We start from the raw sequence: 20,679 nt of genomic DNA on the forward strand, positions 1-20,679 counted from the left end.
GAGAATAATTATAAATTTTTAATAACATATTATTCCATTAAATTTTGCACAAAATGTATCACGTGAAAGGATATGTCATTTTAATCTGTAATATTTATTTAACTCTTTAAATTAATGAGTAAACATGGGTTGAAACGTCCACATATTCAGTTAGCCTAACTAATTCTAATTTTAATTATTTTAATTCTTATAACAAAATATGTTAGTGGTAAGATAATTTTACAAACCTCTACAGACTCCTTTCCCATCCTCCCTATTCTCCAACCCCGCATACTACACACCTCGACAATGGATAATCTAATCGAAAGTTTTGTTAAATAAAATAATAAAAAAATATATGCGTTAAAATGTTTATGGTTACAGTGTACACAATAATATTGTACTTTACGCATTCCTAGTGGAGGTGAGGATGCAGCTTGGCAACATGGGTTGTTTGATTGCCGCTGTGGTGCGTTACCATCGCTTGCCGTGCCGTGCCGAGCCTTTGGGAGAGTACGGCACGGTTCTCGGACAGTTGCCCAGTGCTACGCGAGCCGGCAGCGAGACCGGGCGCGCTCGTTAGTCTTCTGTTTTTCATTTCGTTGCTTTCTTGTCTTTTACGTTTGAGAAATGTCTGAAGTAAGAACAAAACACAATCGTTGATGGCAATAATACATTTTAATCTGTGTTACAACATTATCATCTCTGTTTTGTTTTAATTATAAACGTGACTCTTACAAGTTTCAAGTGTAAAGCAAAAGGGTGTGTTTTGTTACGTGGTTTTTACTGCTACAGGAAACGGTAGGTGTGGTTAGACTTTTGGTGACAGTCACAGATACCGAAAGGCGAATGTTTTGGCATTGTTGCTACGTTGATCTACAGGTGGAGATCGAGAGAGTTCGTAAAAGTACCGGCAGTGAGATATCTGGAACAGTACACTGACGTTGGTGGGCGTGTCTCCTTGTAATTTATCGTCCTCGGCCCAGGTCACAACAAACGACTGTATAACAAGTGCCGTGCACTGTGCCAAGAAGAAACAGAGACTGTACGAGTGATTTGAGTTTTTCATTAACTTGACATCCTCTTGACTCCTGAAGGACTGTAGCAGGTGCCATTTCGGTCTGTACACAACAAGGTGCTAATATAACCACGTGACCATTGCGTATGCAACAGCAGATGAGAATAATAATCGCTCAAAATACAGAGATGCCAAGTGCTAAAAAGTAGGCGTGTAAGGGCATTACCATCACAAAGATCGTGTTAAAAGTAAGGCCGTCAATATTTGTGCCTTTGAAAATACATCCGGGTTCCTCTTATTCAATAGTGTAACATAACCTTAAATAATATCAGTGGTGCTGACCTTCATAAGCAATAATATTAAGAATATACCGCATACAGTGACATTGTTTTAATTGCAGAATTTATCGGCTTAAGTAGATGAATTTGTGTTATCTGTCTCAAGGAGAGAAGTATTTGTTAACAGAATTTTTTATCAGTGAGTTCCTGGAGGTTACGTACCGAATGCCGTTTGTTTTTCTAAGAAGAGACAACGCGACACGTGACTGATCGGTTGACAGTTGACGACGATCTCTGCAACCGGCGAATGGGGAAGAATAAGTAACACCTGTTGGTGGTGCTGACGAAACAATCTGTTTGCATACTCAGCGTCCTAGAACAGTTTTCACATACTTTGTGCGAGTGTTTCGGAAAGTGAAGCTGCCATCGCAAGCAAGGTTCATGGTTTTTATGGTGAGTCATTTCATTTATGTACTTAGTAGTATGTAATTTGATATTCGGCGAAACTTGTGTTTGTTGTAGAAAGCATGAAAAGGAAGCATTCTGAAAGGAAGGGGAAAATGTAATATAAGCAGAAATATTAGCGCCCATCATATCAATGTGTGCCCACGTGTAGTAATTTCCCGGACCTTGTGGATGAATTTTCTTCATAATACGTTATTTCGTTCGGGAATGAAGCACACGCAATACAGTTTTTATTTCTTTGAAAATAAACTCAATATGACGATTTGGTAATTCTCCAGAAAAGATACACTAAAGAAGGCACGATTTAATAAAAACGATTTAACAGTTTCTCTTTTCGATTGCTTTGTATGTAAGAAAGAGAGATTTCCGAATAAGGCGATGAAGATCATATCTTCCCGAAAACAATTAATATTAGAGGAGAAAAATTCGCTCCGGTTCCGCTAATATTGTTACCATAACAGATGTATTGTGTAGGACTAAAAAATAATAATCTTTACGTAGATTCCCGGAAAACGTTTGTATCTGAAATATTAATTTAATTATATGCAAAATTGAGCCTGTAATAGAAAACATTTCAGACAAATGTATATTGTAGAACTTAGATCCACACTGTTTACTTTCATAAATCGACTTAACGCTCGTTGTTTATGAGATAGAGCAAAAAGTATTAAATAGGTTTTCACTCTCTACCTTATCTGTCGTGTACTTACGGTACCATTTTTAACTTACGCAACAGCCTGCAAGAAATCCCGTACAGCGGTGGAAATCTTACCTCAGGCCAGGAAACATGCGCCATGCATCTTAGAATGCTTTTCACGCGACTTAAGAAGCAAACATTCTCATGGGGGCAGATAAAAAAGTTTTTTTTTCTTTCACCATGTTAGCAATGTCAGAACAAGTGCTTGTGTAAATTTTGGTCACTCCAGCGCAATAACGAGGGTCGTAAAAAATAAGTTTCCCTTGGGCCGTTTACAAAAGAAAACAATTTCATGGAAAAATTTATTGGAACAGATACAACTTTTGAGCTATTTTTCAATATATTCCCCACTGGAAATGAGACATTTGTCATACCGTGGGATCGACACAGAGGTGCAGACGGCTGTTACGTACTGGTTCCGATCCCAGGCGGATGACTTCTACGACACAGATACTAAAGTTGATCCCACGGTATGACAAATGTCTCAGTTGCGGTGGGGAATATGTTGAGAAATAGCTCAACAATTGCTTTATCTGATCCAATACATATTTCCATGAAATTGTGTTTTTTTCTGTAAACGGCTCCAGGCTAACTTACTTTCTGGACGGCGCTCGAGTGGCCAAAATTTGTATAAGCACTTGTTTTGACATATTAACATGGTGGAAGAAAAAAATCTTTATCTGTTCCCATGAGAATGTTTGCTTGTTAGTTCATACATCTCATGTCCTTCGTGGCTACAATTTTTGGTCTGGGCGCATATAATATTTAAATTCCCACCACTAACAGCAACTGAATCTTAACAATACAACTAGGCAACGTTGCTTATGTGCGAATGGCTCGTGTTGTTTTGGGCGGCTAAAAAGCCACGACCTCCATGACCTACTGTAAGTCGCATGAAAAGGGGTAAAGTAGTAATCAGATCTGAATCATACCGCTTATCCTGTGCGCTTTGAGCTTAGATCTGTTGTCTGCGTCACTTTGATGCGAAAAACAAATTAGTGAGTTATTACTAATCAGTTGTTGAGTATGATAGTGCTGAGGTACGATTTTGTTTCGTACAACGATATTTCTATTTATGTATACGATATATACGTGAGAAGCTCTTAATAGGGTACTGGAAGAAGAATGTTCCGTGAGAAATTATCTGATTCCGTCATTCTCAACAGGACACGCGATATTTATAGAATTGCGAATTAAAAGTATCAGGTCTGTTGTAGACAATAAGTCGGAAACAGCGACGTCGAGAGCTGACACAATAAAAGTTATACGAATATAGAAATTGGAAATACCTCTCCCGATCTCACGCCGTGTGATTTATACGGAGAAATATAAAGAAAAAATGTGTAAGTACAATTTCCACACGTCAGAAGGATTGAAAGGCAGCTTTTGGGAGTGATTAACTTCTCAAAGGTCCTTAAGAATACTTAAACGTACATGAAATTTTTCTAATAGGGTGCCATTTATGAGTAAATTCAGTTAGAAAACATTTCCAGCAGCCACCGGCGTAGCTCAGGCGATAGTGCGTTTGCCTGTTGATCCTGGGTTGTGTTCGGGCGTGGATTCGATTCCCGCTTGGGCTGATTACTTGTTTGGTTTTTTTTTCCAATGTTTTCCACAACCGCAAGGCGAATGTCAGGTAATCTATGGGGAATCCTCGGCCTCATCTCGCCAAATACCATCTCGCTATCACCAATCCATTGACGCTAAAAACCTAGTAGTTGATACCGCGTCGTTAAATAACCCAAGTAAAAAAAAAAGCATTTCCAGAAACTGCCAAAAAGATTATTTAGCACTGTTAAGTTTTTATTAAACACAATGTGTATAACTTTAAGTTATGTTTTGTTTATTTTGAACGACTGACTTGGGACCTTACAAAGTGAGGGTGGTTGTGGAGTATTCGTGTATGTTGATAATGGTGAGGGGAAATGGGACAATTCCGAGAAAACTCCTCGTGCTCGCTTTGTCCACCACAAATTCCTTCATGACTCAGATGGAGGTCGGGTGGTAAATTGCACTGGAATTCAAACTTCCTGTATGTAAACTGCACTGATTGTGCATGTGGTAAATTGCACTGGATGTTGTAAATTGCACTTCTTCTCATTTTATTAAATTTTACTCAACATTTTTGCCCAGTCTATACACTCTCGACAATCGAGACATGGCCTTGCTTGAATTTGATAGGGTTTGTTTTCATGAACTGACTCCTTCATAACGTAGGCTTTTGCTGCGTTTGAAACTGATGTTTGTTTTTGAACAGACTCCAGTCACTGTAGTTAACGCGTACTCTAACGGTTGGAATGTCTATTGCTACTCTTGCTACTTTACTTACAGCAGGATGAAGTGAGAGATGCGTTTGAGCATGATCTGATCCCCATACAGCCTGAAACTAAATCTGTAGTATATTTTCTTCTTGTTTAGTGACAATTATATTGATGATGCGCCATTTCCACCGAATATGTGGGCAGCACAGTCTGCGGACACAGCTCGGACAACGAATGGGTGCGAATCTTTCCATTCGCATTTCACCTCTTCTTTTAATTCTTCTCATCCCTCTATACATGTTTTTGTGGACCAGTTAATCAGTCTTCAGGCCGAAATTTACGTAAAGATCAATAGCATCAGTACACCACATAAAGGAAAAATTTCACACACTAAGAAGAAACAAATTTGCGTTGAAAGACAAATTTCTGATTACCAGGAAGGAAAAATTGATCGATTCAGATTCATAAAAAATACATGTTATAGCTTTTCCAAAGTACAGTACAGTATTAATGTTGAACAAATGTTTAATAATCTACACGCATAAAGTACAGTATTAGTGTTGAACAAGTGTTCCATAATCGGCAGGCATAATAAACTAAAGCGTTAGTATCATCTATACAAGAAATATCAGCTCATAGCTTCAGCCCAGTTTGTATCTTCTACTCCACGGTCATCCACTGCAGCTTACATGGTAAGTGATTAACTGTCCGGTTTCTTTGCAGTGCAGTTTACTATTTTCCAGTGCAATTTACAATCGCCCAGATGGAGATCGAACCCGGGTCTTCAAGTTGGAGGTCAGAGAGGCTAATCTACTCGGCCCTGGGGTTAAAACTGGCTTTGCATTAAGTTGGTAAACGCTGTTTTTGAAAAGTCATTGTTATTGAGTGTTATCCTCGGGACAAGAATTGAGAGAGACGAAGTACTCGGCCCTACGCATTTTGTGACTGTAAAATAATGTGATCGTTGGTAATTTCATTATCTTTCGCTCATAATTTTTTCGATTATTTAAGGACGCTGATTCAACAACTATAGTGTGTCGATGGGACAGCTGATATCGAAATGGTATTTCACTAAATGAGCCGAGGATTCGCCATGGATTACCTGGCATTCGCTCTACAGTTGAGGAAAACCTCTGAAAAACCCAACCAGGTAATCAGCCCAAGCGGGAATCGAACCCATGTTTGAACGCACCTCCGAATCAGCAGTCAAACGTGCTACCGTCTGAGCTACGCCGGTGTCTTATTTTTTTAACTCCTACTACATAATTTGAGTAATGTATACCAGCGAATAGGTATTATAAAGAATGGACACTTCGCGTCGGTACCTTTGATGTAGCCGGACCGATTTCAATGACCTTCAAGCCAGCTAGAGCGTCAGATTCTGCTTTCTCCCTAGAGTTGGCGCTGACATCACACCAGCTAGCAGTCGACACAGCGGAAATATAACACATATAATTAATACATCTAGGTACATTATGTACTCAAATAAAATAAATTGAATCCATAAAATAATAATTCCTTCATTAAGTGTAATGTCTAGACTCTAGAGTTCCTTTATAATGAGAGTTCAGACGTTGACCCCAACAACAATTAAAATATGTAATGATTTGATAGCGCTGAAAATGGAAAAACAAAACTCTTACGAGAAGTAAAACCATACACCTATATTATATTATATACAAATTTTAAAAGAATTCGATACTTAATTTTATAATGTATTATATTATTTTATAATATAATTTATGATATCTGAAATATAAAATATTATTATTACAACTAGTTTGTCACTGAGAAATAAGGAAACGCTGTTAACTTGAATTTATTTGAAGCAAAGCGTTACTGGATTATGCAGTGAGGTAGGCGATGTTTGGATCCTGTGTTTCAACTCTATTCTCAATTATTATCTTAGCGTATGCTCGATTACACTACCTCTAAAGCTTGAAAGTGGAACTAACCGCTGGCGCACAGAGAAACAAAACACAGGAAAATTCGCTCAGTGTCCATTCTTTATAATCCCTATTCGCTATGTATAAGTTCAATTTCATAGCGCACAGGTTTAATACAGTAGGCACTGTAAAGAAGAAATTTTTACTAAATGTTTATAGGAATACACGTTCGTAACATAACGGCTGGGGGGATCATCGTGCTAACCACACGATACCTCCATCTGGTTGGATGATCGTCCACCCCTGCTTCGACATGTGGACGTAAGGCTAGCAGCCGGCTGGTCGGTCTTGTCCCTTCATGGGCTGTAGCGTCATGGATTAGTTTACTTACACGTTTGTAACTTGGCTGTCGTCGGAAATGTCGTTTTATGTGCGCCGTTTCTCGCTCTGCAGCGTTGCCAACCCTGCAACTTGACTGGATCGCATAATTGGTCTCGAATTATCGTGCTTTTCATTGGAGGATCGTACACTTACATATAAAAATAAGCATATTTGGATTATTTTACTTAAACCCACTGCACAGCGTTTTGTTTAAACAATTTTTGACATTCTTATAAGGAAATAATTGTTAAAAATTAAATATGTTCGCATAAAAATATTTAAAAAAAATTTGTTGTGTGCTTATTTGGGAGAAGGCTAAAAATTAAGGCATCATCATTTTCCTCCTCAGGAGGATCAGCAACAGTAGGAACATAAGTAGCAGAACCTACATCTAGCCCTTTCACCGCTTGTTTTATCACAGCGCACAACCAATCTTTACGTAAATTTAGGAACACTTTACATTATTTTTATGCTCGACCATGCCGAAATGTAGTAATTATACACCTGGTAGCAGACCTTTAATGTATGTCATTAAAGTACACCTACTCATTAAAGGTCAGGTCTTTCAGCCAATGACGACTCAGGTTACAACTGTTCAGCCAATGACAGGTCAGCTTTCTACCGTTATAAAACCGCAAGTATCGATTATTTTCGGATATGCAATCGAAAGAGAATTAGCGAAAAGTCACGGAGGCTGGAAATCCAATACTGTCGCAGAAGGTTATGTTCTGTTACTATAATAATTAGCGTTAATTATAAATAATATTCAAATAAATTCAATTTGTCATCTCGTTTTTCAATGTCTAATTTAATTATTTTAATGTTATCTCTGTAGGTTCTTACGGCCTAGCAAGGTCAATGTGAACATCTGTTCCTCGGAAAAATCAATACTTTCGCGTCTGCGCACATCTCACAACATACGGGACATTGGCCAAGGTCAGATACAAAGAAAATTAATAATATCAAGTTAGAAATATGGTCGAGCATAAAAAGTCGTATGAAACTCGCCTATAATGGTAATTAAGAAGCTCGTATGAAAATTATGAAACTCGCTTGCGCTCGTTTCATAAATATCCATACTCGCTTCTTAATTACCTTCATTATAGGCTCGTTGCATAATGTACTATTATATAATTGTGTTTCCGTCTTTTATATTTTTATACCCGATGTCAGTGACGTACGCAGAATTTTGTCAGGGAGGTATTATTATAATTGTTTACAATTTACATTATCTGTATTTTCAATTTTGTGTATTATTATTATTATTATTATTATTATTATTATTATTATTATTATTATTATTATTTTACGGTATATTTATTAATATTTTATTAGTTCCTAACAGAACATATTCATGAATATCCGTATAATATCTTTTGAAACGTAATTTTTCACAGCCATCCAATTTATTTTTAACAAATTTTAACTTGTGTTAAATTTTGTATTAATAATATACTTTTGTCATTATTACACTACACCGTTATTTGTATATGATAGATAAGACATTTTACTTTACATAACAGAAAAATTAATGGAAACAATAGAATATATCGAATAAATTTAATTAAACACAGTAATGGAACATGGAACTCACCAATGATGAAGAATGAAACTGGCATGAAGAATATATTGAAGGAGAGGTAGGAGGTCTATCTCCTATGTCGATGTAGATTTTGTTACTCTAACAGTGAAAAATTAATTAGAGAAGGGAAAACGATTAGACTATGTTCAGTCTACCAAAATCAAGCTACACGAAGAAACTACTTTAATGTCTAAGTGAAATATAATAGGTCTACTGCAGAAATGTAAAAATAAAATTTCGAATGCCCTAATTTGTAATAAATGTTTAAAATCCTCTCTTTTTGACAGGATCGTACATTTTGCGTTCTATCCGTGGGTTGAATCGTACGATCATACATGATACCAAATTATCGCACATGTACGATCCAGATGGTACGGTTGGCAACGTTGTCGCTTTATCTGAATTTGAACTCTCTATATCTGCTGGGATCTATGACGAAATACGGATGAAAATTCTGAATGACGGGTTAGCCTACCTACTTAAAAACGTACAATACACGGAATAAAAATTTGATGACCTAAAGGGAGATACGTAACGTTGGCCATAGAGCAGGAATGGGAAACAGAGGCCCACAACCGTAACACCGTAAAAGAGCATCTATATAAACACTTTCTTGGAAGAGTAAGTTATGTTATTAATTACGAGTTTGAGAAGTTCAATACAGCAGTAAAGAAACACCTTCGACTTGAAATGTGTTTTCTATGATGTAACCGTGTATAAACTGCAGTGGTATATATTTATACCAAAAATGGAAAATTAAAAATTACGGTTTATTTAACGACGCTCGCAACTGCAGAGGTTATATCAGCGTCGCGGTGTGCCGGCATTTTATCCCGAAGGAGTTCTTTTACATGCAGTAAATCTACTGACATCAGCCTGTCTCATTTAAACACACTTAAATGCCATCGACCTGGGCCGGGATCGAACCCGTAACCTCGAGCACAGAAGGCCAGCGCTATACCGACTATGGTACCGAGGCAGACCCAAAAATGGATTTTGATGACAAAGACAATAGGTATATGGAGTATTTTTTTCGTTTACAATTAACAAAAAGTTACGAAGTATACAGCAAGTTTAGGAGATAATTACTATTTACCATCGTAATCACCATCGAATTGAACCGCGGGCCGCTAGTATTGAAAATGCATGCTGGATTCATTAAACCATAACGGCCGACCGAAACTTAAAAAAAAAAAAAAACGTGTAAATAAAATTAATTAAACTGCCTTTCTTCCCATGCAAGATTGTCATTACGTTTTGGTTCATCGTCATTGAATCTTTTTCCTGTAATTTTACTCGTAGAAACAGTGTTCTGAAATAATAGGGTCTGGCAGAGGAACGGGCGATTATTGCTAAATACTGTAGTTGATTATTGACTGAGAAATTATTTAATTTTTTCAAAATGACACACGTTACATCATGAAGTACAGTCCCAGAAACAAAAAATGACCACATTCTTGAAGTTCCTTACAGAGCTCGATTCATACAACGATTTAACACTGTTTTAAACGAATAATATTACAGGAATGTATTTCAGAACCAATGCATAAAGCACGAAATTAATCTGAAAATAAGGTCAAATATTAACGCCGAAGAATCATTATTTATTAAACACGATAGAGTACGACGACCCCGATTACGACAATTCATCGCAAGCATTCCGATTGCTCTTTGCTAGCATGCTTGCTCGTAGACTGCGAGGTTCAGGCTTCCGATACTGTTGAGGAAAGAGTTTCATTAATTAATTATGCAGGTTAATTTCGTTCACCATCATTCTATTTTATGCACTATTTTTAATGTTCATCTACTATTAAGAATAGATGAATTTTCATTGCATCTTTTCAAATGCCTTTCGGGTTACGACAACAATCGACATAGTTTCGGCCCAAGACTTTATAATAAAATTACAAACCATTTTCCAGATTTGAAATATTTTAAAATTGAAGCTTTTAAAAATGAAATTTATAAAATTATTCATGATATATAATATTAACAAATGTGTGTATTTTTTTACCTTTTATTTCTGTCGAATATATGCAGGCTTTTATTAAATATCACTGGCTTCTGCCTGATTGTCAATTTATATTAAATGAGTTTTTCTCTCTCTCTCTTTTTTTTTTTTGCTCTTGTGTGTTATTTATTGGTTTGAATGAAGTTACTTACTGTATTTAGTAAACTTTGTGAATTTTAGGCCTGTTTTATATTATTGGCCACACTGTACACGAGCCTGGCTCTTACGGTAATGGCTAGAAACATTTTTGTTTTATAATTTTAATTTTTACTAGCTAGCTAGTTAAATAAATAAATAAAATAAAATTAAATAAATAAATTAAAATTAATTCCAATAACTGCCAAAGCGATCTCGTGTGTAACACAGCTTTGGAGCACTCAACATGCGCATTGTGTTGAATCTGAAACACAAAATTCAAGCGTATCTTCCCCCCCCCCCCCCAGAACTGAAGCTTGCCATTAAATTTGTTTCTTGAAAAGGACGTCCTTTAAGTACTACCACTGAGATTGAGATTTGCTTCCTCAGACCTTGACGAAGTGTCAATAATGTCATCATCTTCATCCATGCGATTTAATATCTTTTCACTAAGGTTCGTATAAAACACCTTATCAGGACAGATGTCCTTAATCCGTATGTTTTGTTTACAAACATTAACTCAGCCTAGTTGTCGCGTGTCCCCCAGCCGACAGTAGAGACGATGTATATTCATTTCATATCGGCTGTCAGAGGTCTGTATTGGACGTTTTCGCTCGAGCGCCAAGTAGTTCATAGCATAATCCGATAGGTAGCGCACATGCATGATGGGTAAAATTGTCACGAGCGATAAATTCTCGAACGGTATAAGCCGAGCGTTAGACATTCGTTGTTGTTACAGTGATGAACTGTGTAGTAACATCATAGATGTTTATCATTTCAAAACTTTGCAGTATTTAACTAACCTCTCCATAGTACAACTACAAAACTTGCTTTAAAATGTGATATAAATGTTGTAGGTAAATGTTCCCCCCCCCCCCGACACAGGAGTGATTTTGTTTTTGCCACAATCTGATAGATGTTATTGGATGTAAATGTAATTATTATAAACGGAGAACACACTCACGATAATGCAAAAACTGTATCAAGTTTTCTAATAATAATAATAATAATAATAATAATAATCTCTAATAATTAGTGTATCAATCTTTGCGTCTGTAACAGTTGTGCAGCATGATTATTCGTTTTATTATATTTTCTGTGACGTTATCTCTACTAATATTGTTATTAATTTACTGCTATATCAATAATATTTTGTAAAACGTTTATACATTGTCGCAGTATATAGGCGGAACACTATGTATCATATTATACAGGGACATCATTTTATTTTTACTTCAATTTTTATTGTACCTGAGTTTTTTAATGTACTTCACTCCCACCCCTTCTACCGTACTAATGATGTTCAACCATCCTGCACACAGATCCAAGACCGCATATACAGTCATAGTAGCCTTACGGTCATAGTAAACAGTATGTTCCAAAAATATGTTCGCGTTTTCCAGTGACGAAATAGCTTTCAATATTGAATCATTTTCGCACAGGTACTGTCGTCCATTTGCCTACGTCGTATCCCGGTTTCCCCCACCAGCTTTTATTCGCCAGCTAGTGGCTGGGCTATCTTAGCTCTTTTGTGAGAACATTAATTTTTGTTAGGAATTGGACGTCTACGTAATATTATACCCATACAATTGTTTAAAACAACTTAAATAAAAGGGCCTCGTTAAGTAATTAACTGTCACGTGATTTCTTCCCTTTCTACGACCCTACGACATAATCACTTGAACGGACAGTAGATAGCATGTCTGAGTAATCTTTTCGGATCGGGCAGAAGAGAAGATACTCTTTTATAGAGTAGGTACAGAATTATTTCAACATGAGTTACTAGTACGAAGGACAAAACTGGTAATTGCGATTAGGTACAATAGTCTATAGTGCGATGATATGCACATTAGAACTGAAGCCTGTATCGAAATGAACGGCCACCATTTTCAAAAATGTGTTTAAATATCCATATTATGATTATTTTTCAATATAATTTCATTCTCTATATTGTACGTTAATGTGCTGTAGACAGTATAATATACACTGCATAATGAATACGTCCACATGGACAGCTCAGTTCGTGAGTAAAAACACTCATTGTTAATACTGTACTGTATTTTGATTAAACAAAAACCTAATGAAAATTATCAAACTTAAAAGCGCGATGTTTTCTAGTTTACGTAAATGGATGAACTACTTTTCTTCCCTCCTATACCTAGTAAAGTTATTTGTTTGTATGTTATGCCAGTATCATCGAACTCCATTCGTGGAATGGGGTAGCAAACGGCGTTGATACAAAGGTATAGCCAGGTTAATATTAAAAATGTTAGTAAAAATAAAATGATGTCCCTGTATATGTGGTAAATCAAATATTGAATAATTATTAATTAGCAATAATAACTTTATATCGAAGTTTTTCATACTATTTTATTTATAACTTCATGTTCCTGGTTTGGTACGGGTACGTTCCATTGACTGTTCCATTAAACGTTTGTCATAAACGCAGAAAATAAAGCCTTATTTTTACCGTGTGAGCAAAACATAGGGCCTATGTGTATCTTATCTGTCGTCTTCCATACAAGATAAGACATGTCGGTGAGATGACCTTGTACTGTGCTTCTATTTATTACGAGCGTATCACGACCGATCGAATCTCAATCGAGGGTCCGACACTCGACAGAGTTCAAGCGAGCGATTTAACTCCATTGCAGCACTCTGTCGGCTGTACTGTGCATTCACTGATGTTTTAGATAGGTGGTGGGAAACACTCTTCCCACCAGGTAGAGTTTTAGCTAGTGTTTACTTAGTCTGAAGCAAGTCAAGGATCTATTCTGTACAGCGATAAAGTCTATCCTGATACAAATATTTTATCCGAACCTTACTTCTCATAAACGTTCCTCGGCTGAGAATATCGCGATGTTTTAATTGATGTACCACCTGAATTTTATAGGGATGACATGTAACTCGCATGAGCAGATGGGACGGGTTCATGGCGCCATAAATTAAAATTAAAATGCCGTTATTCTTATAAAAGTTTTGTTGCAGAAGCACGTTGTGTACCGCTCCACCTTTCCATGATAAATAAATGGTGTTGTATTCGCAGCAGAATGTGCGCGCAGTTATGACTTCTCAATTGTGCTTTTTAAAATCGCCCGTTCCTATGTCGGACTCTATATAATCTGAAACTCTCTCTACATGATCGAGCAACATCCACTGTAGGCTATATTATTTTATTGTGTTTGAATTTCTGAGTTTTAATCAGTTTCTTCTTCAAAGCTTAGGCTATATTTATGTTTTTTTTTTTTTTTTTTCTGTGGCTTCCCACCGCTCACAAGCTCCTTCTTGAGCTTTCCTATCTAATTGTTTGTTAAGTACAAAGTTTATCTCTAACGGTAGAAAACAACATCGAAAGCTAAAACAAAATATCGTAATTCACTTACATCTCATTCACCAGGTTATGGTATTGACGCTAGCTGTTCAGTTGTATTGCACACGCTGACGCCTGCTGTGGGCAAATCCAATTGACTGCTGGCAACCCCCTACGGATGCAATCACAATAGTAGTTCACAAGTTAAGAACTTCTCGCTCATTGTTGCTTTATCATAAAGTCATGTGTTGGGAAAGGTGAGTGCGAATGTAAAGTCCGCTTCTATACTGACAGGTGAGTTCTGATCGTATAAAAGTGAAGGCTGCCACTTAACTTGCTCGGCAGACCTGGGATGCGGGACGTTAAGAGACCTCAGCGGTTTAACAGGAAGTACCTATGTGGCCAGCGTAAATGTGATATTTGGTCAACTTTTGAAGCACCGGCGTAGCTCAGGCGACAGGCGCGCATTTGCTTGCTTATCCGGGTTTGATTACCGCATGAACTGATTACTTGCTTCGATTTGTTCTGAGGTTTTCCAAATCTATAAAATCAATGTCATATGAACTATGGCGAATCCTCGGCTTCGTTTAGCCAAATACCATTTCGCTGTCAGCAATTCCATCGACACTCTACAGGCCTAACCTAGTACTCGATACATCGTAGTTAAGTAAGGGTCTGATTTACAATTTCAGAGGCCCGGAGCTTAATTTTCTTTATGAGGTCCTTCTTTTCATATATGACAACTAGGCGTCTTTTATTTTATTTAAATTCTGTTACTTATCTCCTTTCACCAAGTATTTATTTCACAGAGGTTTTTATTAATCCTCTTTTTTCTTTAGGAGAAAGATTAAACATAAAACGGTTCTATAAGGTATCAGTGATTAGCCTATGTGTGACCACAAGACAGGTCAAAGCTGATTGCATTGGTTGTAGTACCGGTACTATCCTTAGTTTCTCTACTATCCCTAGTTTCTTTCAGGAGTTTGAAAGCAATGCTCATTTTTTCCTAAATTCTGGCATAGAGTTATACAAAAAAAAAAAAACCTTGTCTCTCCACAATTTCAATGTCTATTATGCAACATTACTTCTGCTCTTCCAGTCAAATTAAACGATAAAATAATCCCTTTTGCTTCCTGTGTTAAAAACCTTGGAGTTTACTTTGATACGCATTTAAATGGAATATCCAAGTAACTCATATTATCAAAAAAGTGCTTTCCATAGCCTACTACATTACTTAAACAGTATTCGAAAATTTCTCCCGCCATCACTAAAAAAATACTAGTGGAAACACTAGTAATGCCCCACTTCGATTATTGTGATTTTCTACTGACTGACCTAAATGTCAGCCAGTCTCAAAGATTACAACGTGTTCATAATTCTTGTGTTCACTTCGTCTGCGATGTCCGTCGCGCTGACCACATTACCCCATCCTTCCAGACTGTAAACTGGCTACGGCTTAACGAACGTAGAAATTTTCATTCCCTTGTTCTCCTTGTCCAAGTCCTTCACAACTCTACACCTACCTACCTTGCCTCCCGTTTCAGTTACCTGTCATCATATCATAATCTATTCACACGCACGCAAAATAGCCGCCGCATACTAGCCATACCAACACATAAGACATCATCGTATTCATCATCATACACAATCTCGCTCTCGAGTTTGTGGAATACCTTACCCAGTGACATCAGAGACTGTCGGAATTTAGTAGCGTTTAAAAACAAACTTATTAGACGTTTTCTTACTGCTTAGAATAGGTTTAATTTTTACTTAATTAATAAAACATTTTCTCTCTTCTTAACTTCTACAATAAACTGTCTAGTCTTTATTAATCAGTTAATCTTTTAGTACTTTGATTTTTATTGTATTTGTAAATTTAATATTAATAGTAATTATAATTGTAATTGTATCCTTAATATTGTACTTGTAATCCCTTGGTAGAGGGGAAGAGAAGGCCTGATGACCTTATCCCTACCAGGTTAAATAAATTAATAAGTAAATAAAAATTAATAAATAAATAAATTTAGTAGTTGTGGGGGATTGTTGTCCCTATATGCCAAAATCTTAATTAATCTGTGTTAAAACAGTCTTAACCTTTTGAAACTGGAGGTCTGTGGGTAAAGGAGTTACTGCTAGCTACGTATAAACGAACATACTAGCTCAATGATCAGCGTTGTTTTTCTTGTTGTTGAATTTCAATAGCTTCCCGTTTTCTTTTATTAGCTACTAACTCAAATTTACTTGGGAATTCCAAGTAAAAAATACTTTAACACTACCGCTATACACCGCTAATGGTCCTATACCGACAAATATGAGATAAGATGCAAGGAATAAAAGCACTAGGCACTTGATTTAACACTCAATATAATGAGAACTGACAATGTTGGTGAATTCATTATTAAGTATTTAAATGGACCTACTGTTACAATTTGAATAAACTGTACAATTGTACATGATAGCCAACTTTTATAAGTTTAACACATTAAACTCTGCAATCAACTTACTACTCTAAATGTAAAACAGTAATAGTAATATACGTTACAAGAGCGGTATGTTGACGTTTTCATGTTCGAGGAAAAGATTGAAGAAGCGAAACGTAGTTGAGCTTTTTTTAATTTCCGAGAACATGAAAACAAACATACCGCTCATGTATCGTACATTATTTTGTGCGAAGATCGTTTATTACATACCTGAAAGACGAATTTCTAATTAGTTGCAATGAAATCTCCATGTTGGTTTCAGTTTAATGACGCCAACTTCGGAACACCAAAATATCTTTCTTCAACATTGTTGCTGTAAAATGTTTTCTGTGTTTACTATACTCCAGCAGGCCGTGATATACGTCTGTCTTTTTTTTCCCCCAGTCTATAAATGCGAACTTAAAGCAAACGGTAAGGTTATGTAATGTTTTATTTTTCATTTTAATATTTTAACAATATTATTTATATAACATATTGCAGTAATAACATCCGCATCTGGAATTTCGTTGATTTTTTCACGGCTTCCTTAATGTTACTTGTATCAGGAATGCAATAAGTTTCGTGGAGTAGTAGACTTTACTTAATTTTTGCAAATATTTAAAAACAATTAACATTGCAATTTAGGTGAAATTGAAGTGGTAAGTTTCCAATTTATAATTATTACTATGTTAAACGTCTCTAAAAATAATATGTTAAAAGCCTAAAGCAGTAAAATGAATGTCGCGCTTAAGCGGTAAGAAGAGGGAAATTGTTGTGTGTGTTACGTTGGGACTACTGAATGTGGTATTTCACACTTACCGCGTATTGGTTCTGTGCGGAAAACAAGCAAATACGCACGATCTCGCACAAAGTGATTTTTATGTGTTTTTTAACATAATAATCTATTCTGATTTTTAGTTGACAGAGTTATTGTCTACTTGATTTGCATAATTCATTTAAAAAACAGCTTGTTCCTGGATTTTGAGGCCCCCAGAATCTTGAGGCCTTGAGCAGAGGCACCATAGGCTCCTGCCTAAATCAGGCCCTGAGTTAAATAATCCACTGGACAAAGTTTGAGTTACGAAGTAAGTTTTGTTCATCAGCTGTGTCTCAAAATATAATCCCACATACTTTTCCGGACTAGTTTGTTATTCAGGGATATGAAAGTAGCAATAAGTAATTTTGAAACACTTGAGAGATTATATTTCATTACATGCTTGAAACACAAACTGCTTCAGAAATGAGTGGTGACTTTTCAAAGCCGTGGCGGAGGGAGAGGGTATAAAAGTATGTATTCTGTAAGAAATGAGGTGGAGTCCGGAAGCTTTCTAGAAGCTTAGGAGTTGAAAGAAAAAAAATGTTCTCCGTAAGAGATCGAGATCATTCTTTCTCTGTCAGTAGCCAGTCAAACTAGCAAGAAAACTACGATGCAAGATGAAACGCGGCGGGTTTGATAGAGCATATAAACGTTTTGTGTAGACCGAAGAAAAGCGATGAGAGGGATAAATTATTGTGAACTTTTCATGTTAGAAATGTTAATATGGATTTTTCGGAAATACATGAAATTAAAGTGATATGGACCACACGTACAGTCACTTGAAATGATAACATACTACATCTGGCACCGCTTTAACAACTTTCAATTCAGTGCTCCTTGCTTTACCGTCTTGTCCACACCTGTGGAGTAACGGTTAGCGCGTCTGGCCGCGAAACCAGGTGGTCCGGGTTCGATTCTCGATCGGGGAAAGTTACGTGGTTGAGGTTTTTTCCGGGGTTTTTCCTCAACCCAATATGAGCAAATGCTGCGTAACTTTCGGTGTTGGACCCCGGACTCATTTCACCGACATTATCACCTTCATCTCATTCAGACGCTAAATGACCTAAGATGTTGATAAAGCGTCGTAAAATAACTTGCTAAAATAAAAAAAAAATTACCGTCTTTATTAACCACGCGTTTCTGAAGTCTGGATTTTAAAGGGCTTCGAAACTGACTGAAAACGCCCATTAGTTATGCATCGATTCCACAATCAGAGGCTTATGATATTGAATCCTGTATGATTATGAACTAAATAGCTATACAGTATGTACCGTAAGTAATGTTATTCATTTCAGGAGATTGTTCTTCGAGATTGAATTCCTGATATGCTCAATCAATTTAACAGAGCAGTGTAATTATTATTAGACTATAACAAATGGTTGAAAAAATTCAGTTTTGTCCTTTAAATATGCAGAAATTTGATCCGAACAAATGTAACATTTTAAAATTCTTTCATAGACCGAATAGTTACGAGCAGAAATAAATTGGATGGGACACAGTAAACAAACAATTCTTTCGTGTTCTTCAACAACAAAATAATCATATTCCCATTTCCTTTGGAAGTAGTATTTCTTCATGAGTTCAGATTTTGCCATGTTCCAGTTCTCTTCAAACTGCAGTACGCGTATTGTGTACCTGCCGCCGCTAGGTTGAATGTTGATATAGGCGAGCGCAATTAGAACGCTAAGATCACACTGGTAGAAAAGGTGGGTGGGGTGGAAGGGGTACGAAGGCAGTCGCTCTGAGGAGCTACAGTTCTGCACGTCTGATTTAAAAAATATTTAAATTGTGTTTTATTTAACGACGCTCGCAACTGCAGAGGTTATATCAGCGTCGCCGGTGTGCCGGAATTTTGTCCCGCAGAAGTTCTTTTACATGCCAGTAAATCTACTGACATGAACCTGTCACATTTAAACACTGTTAAAAGCCATCGACCTAGGCCGGGATCTAACCCGCAACCTCGAGCACAGAAGGCCAGCGCTATACCGACTACGCTACCTAGGCCGACAGGTCTGATTTATATACTGTTAAATTAAGGAGATCACTCGTTGTGTTCATTTTGTATTGAAATGAATAGTGGCATTTATATTAACTTTCAAGGTTCATTACTTAAATGCTACAAACTTATGTTTCCGTAGGTGATGATAGGAGGAAAGTTTTGGAAAATCTAAGGCAGGCTAGGTGCAAAGAAATCCCAAAGAAACTACCGACAGAAACTATAGCATAATTGTAAACCTTGAAACGACATAGCGCATTATAAATACAATGACTTTATTGAAAATTACAATGCCGCCGCTGATGGACCTTACACATGCAAAGAATGTAAACAACTACGCAGAAATCGATCATCCCCAATAGAAATGGAGTGAGGCTGAGTCATATTTCCCCTACTTACGAGTTCTGCAGGGCTGCTCCTACCTGTCAGGCTGGAGTACGGTTTAAGTAATTTCTCTTAAGTCTCTTGAAGGGTACACATCTTCTCCTGTGAAGTACGGTTTACTCTAGGTAGTGTAATGTAGATTGTTCCATTCCTACTACGTTAGCATATTTCAGGTCGATCATAAGGTGTAAAATGGCGAACCTCTCTGTCACGCCTCTCATTATTATCAGTTAGTGGATGTGGAACAGTGATGTCATGCGCTACTCGAGAACGGAAGCGCTATTTTTTAATGTTTTTTGGCTATATCTTATAATATAAAATAATATTTATGTATTGGAAACATCCTTGAGTATGTAAAATAAAATAATATACGTATATGTTAATCATTCATATATTTATTTAGAAAAGAAAATTTCTGTCATATCCATAACGAAAAATCAAATAGCCTATAATAAATAAAAAAACATCCATAATGATAAAGAATAATAATGAAATATAAAACAAAACTAAACAGGCGTATTTACCTAATCGTCGAGAATATGTGAATTTCATGTCGATTTTTTATGAATCTGAGACACGGAATGATACAGGTAGTGGGGAAATAAGGTATGTTTGAGAATGTGGCCAAGTATAAAAGGCAAACATTTACTTAATATAGTCGTTTTAATTGCTAAGTAGTACCTACATATAGCGAGAAGTAAGCATGATGTAATACGTTTGGTTTTAAGACATGTCATTCTTTGAATGTCATTTGTGCTGAAAGCTTTACCGCCGTTATAGGTGCACGGGGTTTTGTATTGTATGTCATGACGTAACTCCTGCACCGTTCAGGTAATCAAAACAAGGAGCAACTAACCATAGATAACAGGTGAAGGGTTGTAGAAACAAGAATATAATGTGGCTAGTAGCCAAGAATTGCGGCAATATCCCCCATAAGAGACATAAAAACCGGTGCAATGATAATTGCACTACTTTCTCGATCGTTTCTTAAGAGCGGCTACATGAAAAAAAGAAGTTGTC

General features: G+C 36.6%; 1 protein-coding gene across 2 annotated transcripts in view; it reads left to right on the forward strand.

Moving 5' to 3' along the window:
• Nucleotides 1–528: 528 nt before the first annotated feature.
• Nucleotides 529–20,679, forward strand: part of LOC138706037 (Krueppel-like factor 8) — an 877,162-nt gene continuing 857,011 nt past the window's right edge. For both annotated transcript variants that reach the window (XM_069834934.1, XM_069834935.1), the window contains exon 1: nt 529–1,728. In XM_069834934.1, coding sequence (XP_069691035.1) covers nt 1,717–1,728 — 12 coding nt within the window. In that variant the 5' untranslated portion in view covers nt 529–1,716. The remainder of the gene's footprint in view (nt 1,729–20,679) is intronic.

This window comes from Periplaneta americana, chromosome 9 (assembly GCF_040183065.1).
Source record: "Periplaneta americana isolate PAMFEO1 chromosome 9, P.americana_PAMFEO1_priV1, whole genome shotgun sequence".
Lineage (NCBI taxonomy): Eukaryota > Metazoa > Arthropoda > Insecta > Blattodea > Blattidae > Periplaneta > Periplaneta americana.